Source organism: Enoplosus armatus, chromosome 15 (assembly GCF_043641665.1).
Source record: "Enoplosus armatus isolate fEnoArm2 chromosome 15, fEnoArm2.hap1, whole genome shotgun sequence".
NCBI lineage: Eukaryota > Metazoa > Chordata > Actinopteri > Centrarchiformes > Enoplosidae > Enoplosus > Enoplosus armatus.
In genome coordinates this window covers 17,090,979-17,108,177 of record NC_092194.1, presented here as the reverse complement: position 1 = coordinate 17,108,177, position 17,199 = coordinate 17,090,979, and the positions used below count along the sequence as shown (strand labels likewise).

Sequence of the window (17,199 nt, the reverse complement as noted above, 5' to 3'; positions counted from 1 at the left end):
TGTAGTGAAAAATCAATACAGAAGTGTTCACTGTGCTTTTCTATCTCAATCTTACTGCTAGATATCAAGGATTTTTGTATGTTCTTGTATGTTGTATGACATAATTTCTGTAGTTTGATCATTTGAAAAGTCTCAGTCATGGTTGGTTGTGTTGCTGCTTTACACAATAAAAAGACAGAACATCGGTTTGTTGAAATATAGTTGTAATTAGTTTTGGGGTTTTTAAGTTTGATCATTCATGAAACCAACCAAAGCACGTAATTTAAGGAAAGGTTTTTATTTTGAGGAACATCAGCATTTTCGATTGAAGAGACTGAAGAGGTTCCTCTTGGCTAGCAGTAAGGCATCATCTGGTTGGACACCTCTGTCAGTCTATTAATAAACACTGAAATCAAACTTGGCCTTGGCAGGGAGAGCTGGACAAGGGTGTTATGCAACCTGAACCTCTGACCTCAAATTTGAAGGACAGTGTTGTTGTTTTGAAATGACACATCATGCACTCGAAGTGCCAAATAGTTGAAACTCTTCTTCTTGTGTAACAGGAGAAGCAGCGGAAAAGATTAAATCAGCCGTTTTAATTGCTCAGTAGCCTATTTTCAGAGTGTGAGACAGAAGGAAATGTGTTCACTACAATGGACATGCATGTCTAAGAGCGTGCTATGCTCAGTCAGCTGCACTGGGACACCGTGATTTAGAAAGACACAAGGAGTCACTGACGGTGTGTGCCGAATTCACTGAAGATCTCTGATGGAAGATAATGACCTTTTGCTGGTTAATGTAGCAAGTTTGCAGTTGCATGGAAGATTATCTTATAGCCCACTGATGCATATTTGAGAGAAAGTGAAGGAGAGTAAGTTTTCTTTTGATCTTTGTTTACATGGAGGACGTTAATTGATTATGCATGTGTCACTTCCCCAACCTTTTCGACTTCATTGGCCTCAAAGCATCATGGCTGAGTGTCTCTTTGTATCAAAATGAAATGCATGTATACATTATTTATAACGTGAGCACCAGTTACAAAACAAAACGTATAGAGGACTATACGGACTACAGTGATGCAGTGTGCCTTCTGGTGACCATGTCAGCTGCGTTTGAAACAGCTGATGAGTTTCAAATGTATTTGCATCTTGGCTGTATCAATAGTATTGAATAGACAATGAGAATGTCTTCACTGATTTTGACTAGAGGCTGGTCATTATTGCTGAAATGTCAGCCTGTTAGCTTGCTGGTTAATGAAGCATCTTTTCACCTTTTTATTATTTAGAAGCAGAAACAGCTACACTGTAGAGAAGGACTGGGATTAAAGGTGGTATAAAACTTTTAAATAAACCAGACCTACTTTTATATTACAATCTACCACAACGTGCATCTATTCATATCTTTAATGGCTTGGTTTTAGTACATAGTATTTTGCCATTATTAGTGAATACCTTGTACGTCATGCTAATTCTCCAGTGAGTCGTTCAGTGTGGCACCAGTCATGGTAGGTGGGAGATTTATAATGCAACTGCAAACAGCAATTGCAGTCGCAAACAGTAGGACTGTCAGTGCAGTGAATATAAACATACATTTTGCAATGTTCCAGATAAGCCTCAGGTGGCGAATCAGTGGAAAAATATCTAATGTGGAAAATATCTTTTTTTTTTTTAGGTCTAGCTACTCATTGATGTTATGAAAATATACTTTCACACATACTATTACGTATTAGTGTGAATGACCCCTGAAGGGGGTACATGTACTCTCCAGTAACATGCTGTTTATTTCTATTTCTTTAGTATTGTATAATTCAAGCCACTTTTGTTGTGTTATAGGAATTGAGTGGTGTATCCAATTCTCTTTTAATATTTTATTTCTGCTCTGACTTCAGCCAACCTGACAGGCCATGTAGAGAGGGTGGGCATTGAAAACTTTGAGCTATTGAAGGTGCTGGGCACAGGAGGTGAGTAAGACTTTTAACTTCAGTCTCTCTCTGTGTTGAACAGAACATGACATTTAGATGATAGTTTGCAGGCCAGTCTGGCATCTGATATTGTGTGTTTTTGGAATGATAAGCAAACCATTTATTTTTAAGCCATTGCTCTGCACTGAACTTTGCCCTCTGTCTTTGTTTATTTTAACCACCAGCATACGGCAAGGTGTTCCTGGTGAGAAAAGTGAGTGGTCATGATGCAGGGAAGCTGTATGCCATGAAGGTTTTGAAGAAGGCCACTATTGTACAAAAGGCAAAGACTGCAGAACACACACGGACGGAGCGGCAAGTGCTGGAGCACATCCGCCAGTCTCCATTCCTCGTCACACTTCACTACGCCTTCCAGACGGATACCAAGCTGCACCTCATTCTCGGTGAGGATATTTTATGTGAAACTGCCTTTCATGTGCTGCAGATTGCCTCTTCTGTGTTATGTTTATTCAAGCAAAAGAAAAGGTTAATGATTGTCTTTAACCCAGGGGAAAAAAAGATCACCAGCTGAATGAATTAGTATAAACATATATTTAAATGAAGTATTTTCCCTTCCCTGTAGAAAAACTAGCCTATTTATTTTGAATGAAACATGACTTGCATGATATCTTCCATTATAGATTATGTAAATGGTGGGGAGCTCTTCACACATTTGGTGCAAAGGGTGCGTTTTAAGGAGCAAGAAGTAGCCTTGTACAGTGGAGAGATTGTGTTGGCACTAGAACATCTACACAAGGTAACCCCCAGATTCAGCACAATCCAGGCCTCATGTCTGATCAGACGTTATCGTTTGCTGCTTACATGCTTTGTGTTTCACTTGCCCCTTGCATTTTCTTGTTGCAGCTTGGGATAGTCTATCGGGACCTGAAACTTGAGAATATTCTACTGGATTCAAGTGGTCATATAGTTCTCACAGACTTTGGCCTCAGTAAAGAATTTGATCAGGTACAGTATGTCTCAACAATATGTGTTACAACCTCTCAATCCTTAAACTCCTCATGAGTGTAAAAGCTGATGGAAGCGTAATTTCAAATCTATAATGAAAACGACGGACATATCTGTCTGTTCTCATAATAGGTTTAGAAAGAACCGAAAATGGCATTTTAGGCCCTCAAAAACTATTTTCTGAATTAGCTTTTTTTCTGTGAGCAATGGGGTCGTACCTGAACACACTATTAGGTATAAATAGATATTATATCATATTAGCTGAGTTTTCAAGTGTTAAACTCCTTATAAATAATGTCTGGAGATCTTTTTTTGAACTTTAACTTTGATTGTTGCTCACTTAGTCTCTTATTGTTTCTAAATGTATCCACATGGTTTAAATGGATAAAAGCGTCAGCTAAATAAATGTAATGAAATGAATGTTGAAGGTCCCCTGTATAGTTTTCTTGAAAACAAACAAAAGGTATGTTTACTTTTAGTGTTACTCACCAAAATGCATTGTTTGTATCCTTGAGGTCTCTTTACATTTATGTTTACTAGCAAGCAGTCTTCTTTCCTGCCTTTGTTGGCTCATTGCTGCATACCTTGTTGCATTGCCGCCACCTGTAGATCAGTGGAATACTGTGAAAACATCGGCAGGAATGTGTATAGTGTTACATGTATGCACATGTGTATTTGTGTGCACGTGCACGAGACAAACAAGATGGGGACCTACTCATAGAAAAACTGCTCCATAGCGCAACTAGAGGTCAACCAACCACAGGGTGCCTTTAAGTGTTATAGAGAAATATTTGAAACCAAGTTTTTCAGGGGCTTTAATCTTCAGCCGAATCTTGAATCCATCCTTTGTATTTTGTGTATTTTCAAATGTTTCTGTTGATGCATTTGTGTGTTTATTAAAACAGATGGAAAGGGCATTTTCTGTCTGCGGCACCATTGAATATATGGCTCCAGAAATTGTGGAAGGCGGGGAGTCTGGACATGACAAGGTAATTTGTAGTTTTGTTTTATGCTGTCTTCTGTTCGATCAAATCAAGCAGCACAGACTCTCCTCTCTGTATTCCTGAATGTTTGTGTGCTCTCCAGTGAGATTTATCTGGTAGTCTTTTAAGCCAAAGTCATGGGTGAGTGCTTTCATGAATTCCAGGCGGTAGACTGGTGGAGCCTCGGCGTGTTGATGTACGAGCTTTTGACTGGCGGCTCACCCTTCACCGTTGATGGAGATGAGAACTCGCACACAGACATTGCCAAGTATGGATTCTTCCTGATCATCAGCCACAGTTTTCAGCTCGCCTTCAGTTATAATCATTGACCATATCTGTCTCACATTTCACAGGAGGATTTCCAAAAAGGATCCTCCGTTCCCCAAAGATATGGGACCACTGGCCAAAGACCTCATCCAGCGGCTCCTCATCAAAGATCCCAAGAAGAGATTGGGCTCAGGTCCAAATGGAGCAGAGAATGTAAAAAAACACCCGTTTTACCAGGTGGGTCTCATTGCCTGTCTTGAACATTTCACAATATTTAGAAAAGCTAAATGGCAGGGTGGGCTGTTACTTTACATAATGGTGCTGCTCTGAGTGAGTAGCATTTAGGAAGACCGAGTTTGTATAAGCCATCTTAACAAGGAAGGGGACAAACCACAATGTTTTTCTTTTTTTTTTTTAACTCTAGAAAATCAACTGGGAGGACTTGGCAGCTAAGAAGGTGCCTGCCCCGTTCAAGCCAGTGATTCGGGATGAGCTGGATGTCAGCAACTTTGCAGAAGAGTTCACAGAGATGGACCCCACCTACTCTCCCGCAGCTCTGCCTCAGAACTGTGACCGCATCTTCCAGGTGGGAGGGCGTTAAGGGATGTTAGACAACCAGAGTATTTTTTGTTGTGACTCATGGTTTTGTTGTTTACAGACAGGATCGTCCTTTGTGCTCCTTGCAGGTCATTGCACAGGACAACATCTATATTTGCATCTGCTTTGTGCCGATGTTTGTCTGGGCTTTGATTGCAGGCAGTGTGAAATGTTGACACGGATGAAAAATCGCATTATACATTATCCACTTTTTGTCTGTGACTATATTTGACATACTCCACAGCAATTGAAGTAATCAAGTGAAGTTTTGAATGTCCTCAAAAGGTTGCTGTAAGTCAACATGAGTCTGTCTGTGTGCACTGGTATTCAAATTGACTAAAGGCTCTTTTATTGAAGTAATTGCTGCCATATGCAGCTCTTATTGAAGTAACAGATGTGAATGACTATTTTTGATGTAGCTTTGAACCATAATATGGCCCACAACTCCGTGCCAGCTGATGGCTGTCTGATGTATTGCATGAAATTTCAACTCTGATTGCCTTCTGGATCCTTGAGCTCGGTAGATCAATAGATCCATTAACGGGCTTCTCTCATGGAATAAAAGGTTACACTTTGAGAGCATCACCACGTCTGTCTCGGTTACGCCTTCAGTCTTTGATTGCCAACTTCATCTTGGCTTTTTTCGCTCTCAGCTGCCATTCACATAGTCTGAAATTTTGTGGTCTTTATAATTTGCAAGCCTAGCAATCTCTGAGATAACGACAGCAATCCCAATTTTAAACTGTGCACTTGCACCCCCACGGTGCCTCACAAAACAAAATTAAAATTGCATTAAGAGCGCCAAGATGTAATTTCACAGCAGAGCAATCAAATATTCAAGCCCGGCAATTTAGGGCATCTCATTCATTCAACATCCATCCTTCCGTCCATCCATGGCTGTCACTACATACCACACAGCTGTGTGTGTGTGTGCTGTGAAAAAGGGAAAGAGAGATTAATGCCAGCTCAAAGCTTTGGGCTCCCCACAGCTGGAATTACGCAGGCAGCGCTCCACAATGACAGGTCTAACAATAGGAACAGCTGGACAGCCACTGTCACTCACAAGGGAACAGAATTGGGTTCATTGTGGAGCTGATGAGACGTGGAAACATTAGAAGAAAAATGCACAACAATTTTAAGATTTACAGTAAATGTGGAAAAAATATGAAATACATACATACATACATACATGTATATGTAATATATAAGATAAAGTATAATCAGGGATTTTAATGCTGCAATCTTTTCTGAGGCTGTGAACTGCAGCAATGGATGTTTCCTTTCCCTGTCCATATTGTCCAAGCCTCACTGTAAGTCTTTGTAAAATGTAAACACCTAGAGTTCATGTGTCTCTGTGTGCAGGGCTACTCTTTCATGGCTCCCTCCATCCTGTTTAAGAGGAATGTGGTGATGGACGACCCTGTCCAGCTGTGTGGGGGCTCTGAGAGGCCAGGCTCTGCTGCGGTGGCCCGCAGCGCCATGATGAAGGTAAGATGAATGGCCTTGGATCCCCTTCTACAAACACACTTAAGCTAATGGCTGCTGTCACAGACAGATGAGATTTTTCCCTCCTCTCCATTCCACTACAACGGTTTTAATACTGTCCTTGTTTTACTGCACCAGATTTTTTCAGTTTGTTCATGAATGCACTTGTGTATCTGTGCAACAAAATGCTTTTTGAGAAGGTAGCAGTGCATTGCCTTTTGTGCGCCTATTGGGTTTCAAGCTTTCTCATCAATATCCTGGGTACCTGCTGCTGTAGAGATTTTGTGTTGATTTAAGTGATATGAAATGAGCAGTTTCACAAACGTTGCTATTTTCAAGATTTGTTGTCAGGTTTGTTATATTGATGAAATGTATTATGATGAATCATTTTAGTGCTTTTCAGTCTAGGCCAAAAACATTTTTAGCAATGTTTACTTAATCAACAAAATGCTGGAATATTAAATTGAATTTTCGTAAAAAGACAATCAGCATTTTGGCTTGCATGTGACTTTGTTCATAGCCTACTTATACCCTTTAGTGCTTCCACACTTTAGAAAGGGGAAGTTTCAGCTGAGCAGTAAGGCAACAATGTGCTCCAAATGTGCACAGAATTCAAATAAAGCCTCAACTCACTGTACTTTAAAGGTTTTATGCCATTTTCTATCACAAACAGGAAGCTAATTAACAGTCTTGTCTTGTTTGTAGTGGTCAGAATCAGAATCAGAAATACTTTATTGATCCCCTGGGGAAATTATACATAAGATATGATCTTCAATATCTTAATTCAGATCGGGAAAATCTAGATTTTCCAGATCTCTTTTTGTATGCAAATTGATTTTTTACATCGCACAACAAGGTTTTTGATGGACTGCTGCAGATCACTGTGTGGTGATATACTTGATAAAGCAAAAGCTTTTTAAAATCACAGCAACAGCAAAAAGTTTGAATTTTATAAACATTAGTTTCAGGCTGTTGTCAATGGTGATTGAGGTAGGTTGCATGTTTAATATAAATGCTGTATATATGACCTCTAGATTAGAGTTCAATTTGAAAAGACATGAATGACTTAATGAGAATTAACATGCAATGTAAAGAAAAGTGTACCAAGGAATGTGTAGTCTGTGTAATGTAAGCCAAGTAGCAGTAACAGTTTTCTCTCTAGAAAAGATAAATGCAGACGTAGAGATCATTTTCAAATAAATGGCAAATTAATTTGATCTGCAAATGATCACCAGAAATGCAGGGGTGTACTTATTGTAATCAACATATATTACAGTAAAGAATTGAGTGTAATATACTTAAATTATGACCATTTTACTGAAGACTCTGCAACATTGAGGTCATTTTTAAATTGAGGTCACTTGTAATTATTGGATTTAACTGAGAGGCATCACCAAACAACTTGCTTTGGTCCACTGTCCCCCTCCTGCAGGACTCACCTTTCTATATGAGTTATGAGATGGACCTGAGGGACAGTGTTCTGGGAGAGGGTAGCTTCTCCATCTGCAGACGGTGCACACACAAGAAGACTGGACAGAAATACGCTGTCAAGATTGTCAGCAAGAGGTACAAGCTCCCAGCCTGCTTGCTCAGATGTGTCGGCTGTGCGATGTTTATAGTTTGACTGGATAAATTAGTCGGCCACCCTCCTTCTCTCCCTGGCAGAAATAGGACAGTTGTCAGCCAACTCTAAACAAAATCTTACAAAAAATTTAAAATTAGAAATGTTCAGACTTTTTTCCATTAAACATAATTTGACTTGATTACATATATTACTTACTATGTATTACTTGATTATATATTTCACTCTGTATAAGGTTGCCAGATGTGGGCAAAATTAATGTAAATACATCTCTGCTCACAAACCTGGTTGTTTTTGCTGGGAACTGCAACAAAATACGCTTTGATCATGTGTGTTGACTGCAGCCCTACACTCCACTCCTCCACTGACAGCGTAGCACCAAATATTATGGCTCTAATAAGAGCAAGCGTCACTGGGGAAATCCTCCTGACACAAACACATGTTCCTGAAATCCAGATAGGCTAGTTTGGGAAGTAAGTTACACTTTTCTCACAGCACCACATTCTTTTTTAACAGTGCATTAGAGCAAAACTGTACTTAAAAATTGATAGAAATGCTTCTGAATTAAAAATGTGAGAACCTTTGAGAACTGAACCTCGTGGCCTACCCTTGGTGATTTGTGGGAAATAACCAAGCAGAAGAAAATGCCAACCCCACACAACCAACTGTCAAAAAATGAGTCGTACAAAAAGTAGTTAGATGCACCGGCTGGGGACATTCTGTCGTCTTTTGCTTTTCTTGGTATATTATACTGACTGTTTATTGGCTAATATATAATGCAAAGGCACTTCTGCATAATTCAATACGGTTGCCCAGTTTAGACCAATATTAATGGATACGAAAACTGGTTTCTGAAAAGTCAATGTTTCACTCTTCTGTGTATGTGTGTATTTATGTTGTATTTTGTGACAGTTATCCTGCTTCCTGCTTGTGTTTGCTGTAGGATGGAGGCTCAAACTCAGCGGGAAATAGCAGCCCTGAAGCTCTGCGATGGCCACCCTAACATTGTCAAGTTACATGAAATATACCACGACCAGGTAAGCTTGATCTCTGCAGTTACATTTGCCACCATAAATTCTTTTTTGCATGGCTCTCTGTGGAGACTGCAGCCTTATTAAGTCCTGGAACTGGAACAAGGCAGATTAATGGGGAAGCTTGAAGCCCTCGAGGTCTTTGTCTGTCTCTTCATGTATTGTCCCATAAACATCTTTCTGTGTGCTCGATATTTCACACCAAGCGTATTTTTGAACTGCAGCTGTACAAACATCCATTTTGTACCACTGAATAGAAACAACCTAGATTTACTTGTGTTGCTAATCGAGCCTCACACTCAAACCAAACTGAGTGTGCATGTGTTGCAACTGCAGCTTACCTCGGTTATTGTGAAGGTGTGTCCGTGTGGCTGACTGTGTACAGGTTCATTAGCCCCGGTCCTTCAAGCCCAGGAGCACCACTTTAGTCCTGATGAGCTCAGTGGGGTTATTACTGTACCTCACAGGCCTGTGACCCAGATCAAAGCAGCGCTGCCTCGCCTCGCCTCAACCGAGTCCTGCCTTTGTTCCCCAGACCCAGCACTAATGAGAAACTCTACCCCGCTGCCCAGACGCATTATTCCCTTCCCACTTTGTTTGGCCCCTTTCACTTTTACTCAATACCATTATGGTTTGATCTTACCATCATGGGATCAAGGATGGGCTGTTTTTGCTATATTTATCATGCAACAAAAATACTCTCGTCCACCACTTCAAACGTTGAAACGTTCAGCAGTTTTCAACTTGCAGTTCAAGCTGTGACAGCAAGAGTTATTATGCATTAGAAAACACAAACTTTTCAATATGTGTTTAATAGCAAAACCTGTAGGAATGTTTGCACCTACTTTACTATTTCAGAGCATGTCAAAGAATAAATGGGTGAGGCTGGTGAGAAATGTAAATATAATCTGTGTTTGTGTGTTTGCTGTAGCTCCACACGTATGTGGTTCTGGAGCTGCTCGGTGGAGGGGAGCTGCTGGAGAGGATCCGCAGAAAGCAACATTTCAGCGAAACAGAGGCCAGCCGCATCATGCGAAAACTGGTGTCGGCTGTCAGTCACATGCACGACGTAGGAGTGGTGCACAGGGACCTTAAACCGGAGGTATTGGACATACATTAAGCAGGACTACTGCTAGAAATCCTTCTCTGTCTGAGCACAGTTTGTGTCTGTGTGGTGAATACAGACACACTGGATCATAAGCTTTTAAAACAGAATTACTGTGTTTTTCTGAACTTTGTGTGATCTGTCGTATTGCCATTCTAACTCTGCAATCTTCTACCAAACAAGAGTAAAATTGTTTGACCCTAACATGGGTCAAAAGTACCTAGTCAGACAAGTCCTGATGTCCAATTTAGCTAGCTCTTGAGTGGACCAGTTTTGCAGAGCAGAAAGAAATGATTGCTGTCCGTGTCTCCCAATTGCTTTGTAGAACCTGCTCTTCACAGACGAGAGTGAGAACTCTGAGATAAAAATCATAGACTTTGGATTTGCTCGCCTCAAACCACCAGACAATCAGCTCCTGAAGACTCCCTGCTTCACCCTGCAGTACGCTGCGCCAGAGATACTCAAATATGACGGCTACGATGAGTCCTGTGACCTGTGGAGCCTGGGGGTCATTCTGGTGAGTGGGTGTGGGACGACAGAGTGCGTGCTCAGGTTAAAACAAAATACTGGTAGTCGGACTGATGGAGAATCATTCATTATTCAACTCAACATTATCCTGAGGGCAAAGAAACATATCAGCTGCCCGTCATCTCAACACTACCACAAGTATTTTATTTTACAGCAGTTTGAACATTATAACAGGAAAGAAAACGAATATTTGTGTACAATACTTTATTTGTGGTCAGTAGTCAGTTAATTGGTTAGTTCAATTCAAATCTGTGACAATTTGATAACTGATTCATTAAGTAAGTTAGTAAACAATTTCTGGTTACAGCTTACAGTGAATATTTGTCTGCTTTCTTTGTTTAAATTGAATAACTTTTGAGTTTTTTGACTTTATTTTCGAGCATCACTTTGAGATCTGCTAACTTCAGATTTTTTTAACTGATGTAATGATCGCTCACTACTTTGATCAATAAAGAAAATATTAATTATTGGCAGCATTAATCCAAATGATGGTTAATGGTCACTGCTGGTGGTCTGGTTGACAAACATAATTTAACTTTTAATTCATAATTTAGTATTTATAATATACATAATAATGATTTATAATTCAGTCAAGGTAAGACCAGTCTGTCTGTCTCAAAAATAAAGTACATTATATAGTATGACAAGGCTGTAGACTTTAATGTAGCATGATCAAGTTAAGTTACTAAGGACGCTTACAGAATTAAACCCCACATCAAAATGAAGCTTTCCCTTTGATGACATTAATGCTGCTCAGTCAGGACTAAATAACAGATCATTGATTAGCCCTATTCAGGAGCCTCGTCATTTGTAACTGCACAGTCTTAACAAGTATCGGCCTACTCTCCACAATGCCCCAGGAAAGTGACCTGATTATATAAATGTATAATTTAGAAAAGATATGTTCAAAATCTACAGCTCCAAGCCCCACTTTAAAGTTGTTTTTCGTAATACTGATAACTAAAGCATTTCTAAAACCAAATTAATGTTTAATCATGAGTTCCATACAGAGTTGATTTGTTGATGTTATCCAGTTTATGGATTAAACATTTGCTGCAGGCCATTCTGATTGAGCAATCAGCTGTTATTTTAACTGATTTGGGCTGTAGTTTAGGCTTTGTGTGTGTGTGTGTGTGTGTGTGTGTGTGTGTGTGTGTGTGTGTGTGTGTGTGTGTGTGTGTGTGTGTGTGTGTGTGTGTGTGTGTGTGTGTGTGTGTGTGTGTGTGTGTGTGTATGTAGGGGGGTGTTTTTGCTTATCACACATGTATGTATGCATGTGTGTGCATGTTCTGTTTAATCTGCTTTGCATGATACTCATCTTCCTCTCTTGTTCAGCGCTACAACCCTCAGCATCCTGTGGTGAGCTGACACAGTTTAAATGCTCGCCACGGAGTGAAGAGCAACCAGCCCGGCTCTCAGAGCTGGTTAAGGCTGCGCTCATATGAGATGTTGCTTCCTGGTAGCGTAAATGTCATCCTAATTCGGCCTTTTTCCGCGTAGAGGAGGAATATTATAAGCAGAGGTAGAGAGGAGAAGGAGGGGGCACACAGGGGGGCGGAGAGTTGAGAGAGAGATTTGTGTACTTGGCCAGTCATCCGAACAGAGCCTGGGCTCTCTGTGCAAGTGCTGTTTCGCACCGTCGCCCCCTGGGGGGATATGGGAGTAGTGTGCCACATGGAGCTTTGATGAAATGGCTACTGACAAGCTGTGTGCACAATGCCCTGGAAGCAAAGTGAGCCAACACAGAGAGGGAGGGAGAGATCAGGGCACGACAGATCCTCCACTGCCAAAAGGGCTGTTCCCAACTGCTGTCATTATAATGAGAAATATGGGGGCAGATGTAAGCAGGCCAAGGTGAGAGTATCCTGTTCATTCAGCTGAGCACAGGCCACTCTTCTGTTTAGTGCTGGTTCAACCACGGTCAACAACATGCAGCATAACAATGGAAAAATGTGGACAGTCGTGATCGGTTAAGAGCTCTTCTAAAGCTTGTTGTTATTTTAATAGCACATATGTTTTAACACTAATGCCTCGTTGCTTTTCCAGCTCATCATGGGCAGCATGATTAACAAAAACAAGCACGTAGTATTTCCTGCGCCACCCTGACTGTACAAAATGTTTAGGTTGGATTTACAGTGTAGATATTTAAGCCTGGAAACTGTATTCATGGTGTTTTGACAGCAGGTTGTGTGTTTTTTTCCCCTCTGTTTGCAGTACACCATGCTGTCTGGCCAGGTGCCTTTTCAGTGTCAGGAGAAGAGCCTGACCCACACCAGCGCTGAGGAAATTATGAAGAAAATCAAACAGGGGGACTTCTCTTTTGAAGGCGAGGCCTGGAGAAATGTGTCCCAGCAGGCCAAGGACCTTATACAAGGTGAGCATGGAACTAATTGGCTAAAATATTGCATTTGCAAAAAATTACGAGACCACAAGACCATTGTTTTATATCCTCTCCTTATGTAGACCATACACATTACAGGTGTAATCACACTTTGACTTACTTTAGATCTTAACTGAAAATACAGGCCTCTTTTACTCCAGTTTTAGATGTGAACTGATGTGAATGAATCTTTACAGCATTAGAAAACATTCCAAACTCAGATTTAGTTGTTCTATGTCTGTTTTTAAAAGACCTGTCAGCCAGCTACACAAAGTAGCTCACGGTCACTGAGCTGCCTGAAGAGGAAATCACTTCCTCTTTGCGGCTCACCTCCTCCTCATCCGCCTTTGAAGAGCGCTAAAGGTAATTATCTGTGTCTTGTTCCTGCAGAGCTGCTGACGGTGGACCCAAACAAGAGGATTAAGATGTGCGGCCTACGTTACAATGCCTGGCTCCAGGACGACAGCCAGCTGTCCTCAAACCCACTCATGACCCCGGACATCCTCGGCTCCTCCACTGCCTCCGTCCACACTTACGTCAAAGCTACCTTTAATGTAAGAGATGGTGGAGGTTTGTTTTAGATGTAGGTCAGGAATTCCCAATTCCAGGTCTTCCTGTTTTAACATTTGGGTTGTATTGAACAATTGTTGTTCAGGCTACCAACCTGTTGCTGCTCATGGACTGTACAGAAGCCACTCGATCAACAGAACATTTATATTTCAAAACTATTTTGATGATGAAGTAATTTTTCAAGCAAAAATATCAGATGTTCCCAAGTTCCAGATTATCAGTTTTGAGGTTTTGCTACTTTTCATTCTATTTTTGGACTGTTGATCAGACAAAAGAAGCCAACTAAAGATATCAAATAGGGCTTTGAGAAGTGATAAACCGTTTCATCATTTTATAGATGAACCGAGAAAATATAGCAGATAAATTGATAATAAAAATAGTCAGTTTCAGTGCTAGTCCAAACAGTGTTGTAAATGTTGTAAATCTGTAAAAAAAAAAAATATATATATATTTTCATTGGTAAAAACACCAATCACCAATCCCCCTTTTTTTTTGTCGTAGGCATTTAACAAATGTAAGCGGGAAGGTTTCCGCCTGCAGACGGTGGACAAGGCGCCACTAGCCAAGAGGAGAAAGATGAAAAAGACGAGTACCAGCACAGAGACCCGCAGCAGTTCCAGTGAGAGCACCCATTCCTCGTCCTCGTCCTCCCAGTCTCAGGAGAAGACTTTTCCAGGGGGCGACACCAACCCGCAGCCCTCCAAAAGCACACCTGACAACACACCTGGTACCCTGGGAACGGACTCTGAGCACCAACCAGCGCATCCAGCCTTTCACTTCTCAGAAGGACAGTGAGACAGCGAAAGGAAAAAGGGAGATTCAGACAGTTTCATGAACCGTAGGATGGCTTGGACCAGTGTAGAGACAGCTCTCATCTCTTTCTCTCTGTCCCTGGCAGCTCTTTGCCTCTGGCTCAATTGCATGGACGTTCGCACGTCTCCAAAAACCAAGCATGCACCAGGAGCAGCAACCGTCACCTCAATATCAATCAATCAATCAATCAATCAATCAATCATCACTAGCAATAGCCTATCCCTTTTCTTTCTCTCTCACTTTCACACACAGACTGTATCAATCAGGGACTGGACCAGGAAGAAGTTGTCACCGGTGTCCAAAATGAAAAAGGGCTGTCCTACTGCCCCAGGTCCAGACAGACAATGGAGAGACATCTTCAGTCTCGTCATAACAGCTTACCCTGTCTGCTCCATTTACCTGTCTTTGTCGATGCCTCCAGAGGTTTTAAAGGGAAAGTCGTAGTGTTTACACCATGGATGCTTTGTATTTTTTTGTCAAAGGGAGAGAAGAAAAGCAACGTGCTGCAGCGTAACGTAACGTGGGTCCACTTCTCCTTTCTGCAAGATGGAGCAGGGTATTTATATGTGAATTTTACAGACTGAAATGTATTTATGTTAAGCTATATTGTTAACTTATTTATGGTTCAGACTGACCTGAAAAGAAATAATGGATACTGTTAGTCTTTAAAAAGAAAAAAAGGCATTTTGTGTATGTGTTTATGTTTTTCCCCTTTCAGCTCAAAAGACTGTTTCCACGTAGTCTGATGGTTGTTCATACATCTTTGTAATCATCATAGACATCAATGCTTCAAGTAGGTTACTGAGACACAGTTATGTAGATATTGTAAGATTATTATAGGCAAGAAGAGATTAACACCATTAGCTACTGGTTAATGGTTGTGAAGCAGTTTGTCAAATTTATGTAACCAAAGTCTTTTGGATTATTTATGGAGGCTGATGATGCATTTTGGGATTGAACTGCAGCTGTGTCCAGTGGTAAAAAAAAAAACAAAACAAAAAAAAAAGTCAATTTCCTTGTTCATAAGGATTACAGAAGCAGAAGTGTAAACATGTTTTTGTAGGAACAGCCAAATGTGGATGTAGTATGTTCAGCCAAATCTATGGTTTTGTTGTTGTCTGGGGAGATCTGCTGCCTGTGGGGCTGTGACCCCACAAGAAGAGCTATATTTAGACTTATTTTTGCCTCTGATGTGGGAGTATGACTACTTCAAGGCTCAGCATCGCTGCTGTTCCACATTCTCTGATCCTCGAGTTAGTATTTAGTCCAGCAGTGGATTTGCCTTGTGTGGTATAAGACTTAATTGTCTCATTATCACTACAACCAATTGGATTGTGCAGAATGCCCCAAATGGAAAATTCAGATCAGCTTAGTGCGACGTGTCAAGAAGTTTGTGGTTGATCTTTTTTTCCGAGATCCAAGATGCCAAGCGGCAGCTTCAAGTGGTTTCCTTTTCGGATGGAACAAGATTAAATCATTTTACAATTGAAAGGTTTATGTGCCAAACAATGCAATTAAATCAGTTAATGGGTGGTGATACATATGGTGGTGATATTTTGAGGCAATATAGTGCAAAAAGTTGCCCCTTGTGTCACTGTCCCAAAAACTACAGCAAAACATCTACCCTTTATGAAAAGGTCGAGGACAGACCTCAAACAAACACTGTTTTACTTTTGACACCATCCCTTGCTCTATTTACCATGTTGTACTGCATGACTGGAATGGTGATCTTTGCACTGTGTGACAGCTCTCACTTTGAGGCAGATATCTGGTTAGTATTGAGTCCCTAGTGCATGATGTAAACTGAAACATTGGCCTCTTCTTTTTCTTTTTTTACAGGCTTTTTTTTTTGGAGGGGGGGCAGATTCTTACTTGATTTAATGTGAGTTTGTTTACTTGCACATTTGAAAATCCCCGATTTAATTCGGAACTTTAAAGTTTTGCTATATTCAGGTGTATGGATGTAAACACAAAAAAACCCTTTTACAATAGCCTGAATATTGTAATGTTCCAATGTTACAATACTGGTGTTAGCCAGGATAGTTAGGCAACTTAATACCATGCTCTGTGAATTGTTTATTTTTTGCAAGTATGTGTTAGTCTGTTTCCATGGTAATAGTTGAAATACTGTATTCTGTTGATATGTACAGGGGTATTTCTGTTCAGTATGTGAAGCTGCCTAGAAACAGTTTCTTCTGCTCAATCAGGATACAAATTTCTAGTTGGACTACGCTGTGCATTTAGATACACTCCCTCATCATCTTCTTCCTTTTAATGCACTCTGAATCTGAACCAAAGCATTAACTTCAAGGTAGCTGCTCTAAGCTGCATGAGATATTTCCTTTCATGCAAATATGCAAAGAAATGCTTCATCTATTTTCGGTTTCCGTTTGTTTTTGTCCAACTAGTGAAATATGTTAGATGTTTCTAGCTTAGATAATTTTGTAACAACGGTGTGTGTGTGTGTACAGTGTGTTTCTTCAGAGATTCTTTTATAGGATCCATAATATCCATATCCAGCACATTATCATGCTCAAAACTATGCATCTCTTTTCGCTGTTGTGTTGCTTTTGCCATTTCAAAAAGACCTCACTAAATGGGTCCAAACATGATGTACGTATACTGTACTTTTACTCCCACAGCATCAGTCACAATAGAAAAAGCAAAGTAGGATCCACTGCCTGTATGAAAAGATGGAATCCTTGGACTAAACACTACAAAGCTCTTGTCTAACTTAGTTCGCATGAGTTCCCCGTTGCTGCCTCATTAAGCCTCTCTTCTTTTGTTTGGGTGTATTAATAGCTCAAGTGGAGGAAGAGGAAAAGTGTCCTATATTGAGCTCCCCTCTGGGAGCCAGGCTCTATTAGCTGATGTGCTGCAGTGCTGTTTGTTCCAAAGAAAATACCGTAGTCCACTCACTGCCTCTGTGGGACCCAGCTCGCTTTTCTTTGTG

The 17,199-nt window shown here is 40.6% G+C and overlaps 1 protein-coding gene across 4 annotated transcripts; it reads left to right on the top strand.

Annotated features, from left to right (window-relative positions):
* Window positions 1-1,301: 1,301 nt before the first annotated feature.
* On the top strand, window positions 1,302-14,887 carry rps6ka5 (ribosomal protein S6 kinase, polypeptide 5). Of its 4 annotated transcripts, XM_070920969.1 has the most exons (17): window positions 1,302-1,306; window positions 1,868-1,939; window positions 2,125-2,343; window positions 2,581-2,696; window positions 2,804-2,905; window positions 3,811-3,894; window positions 4,053-4,156; window positions 4,242-4,392; window positions 4,580-4,741; window positions 6,115-6,240; window positions 7,670-7,803; window positions 8,763-8,856; window positions 9,782-9,952; window positions 10,281-10,472; window positions 12,698-12,857; window positions 13,254-13,417; window positions 13,935-14,887. In XM_070920969.1, exons 3-17 carry the CDS (start codon window positions 2,187-2,189, stop codon window positions 14,226-14,228), a joined length of 2,211 nt encoding a protein of 736 aa, XP_070777070.1. In that variant the 5' UTR covers window positions 1,302-1,306; window positions 1,868-1,939; window positions 2,125-2,186; the 3' UTR covers window positions 14,229-14,887. The 4 variants fall into 4 exon arrangements, with proteins under 4 accessions (XP_070777070.1, XP_070777072.1, XP_070777071.1 ...); XM_070920971.1 differs by lacking the exons at window positions 1,302-1,306; window positions 2,804-2,905; XM_070920970.1 differs by lacking the exons at window positions 1,302-1,306; window positions 3,811-3,894.
* The last annotated feature ends 2,312 nt before the right edge of the window (window positions 14,888-17,199 follow it).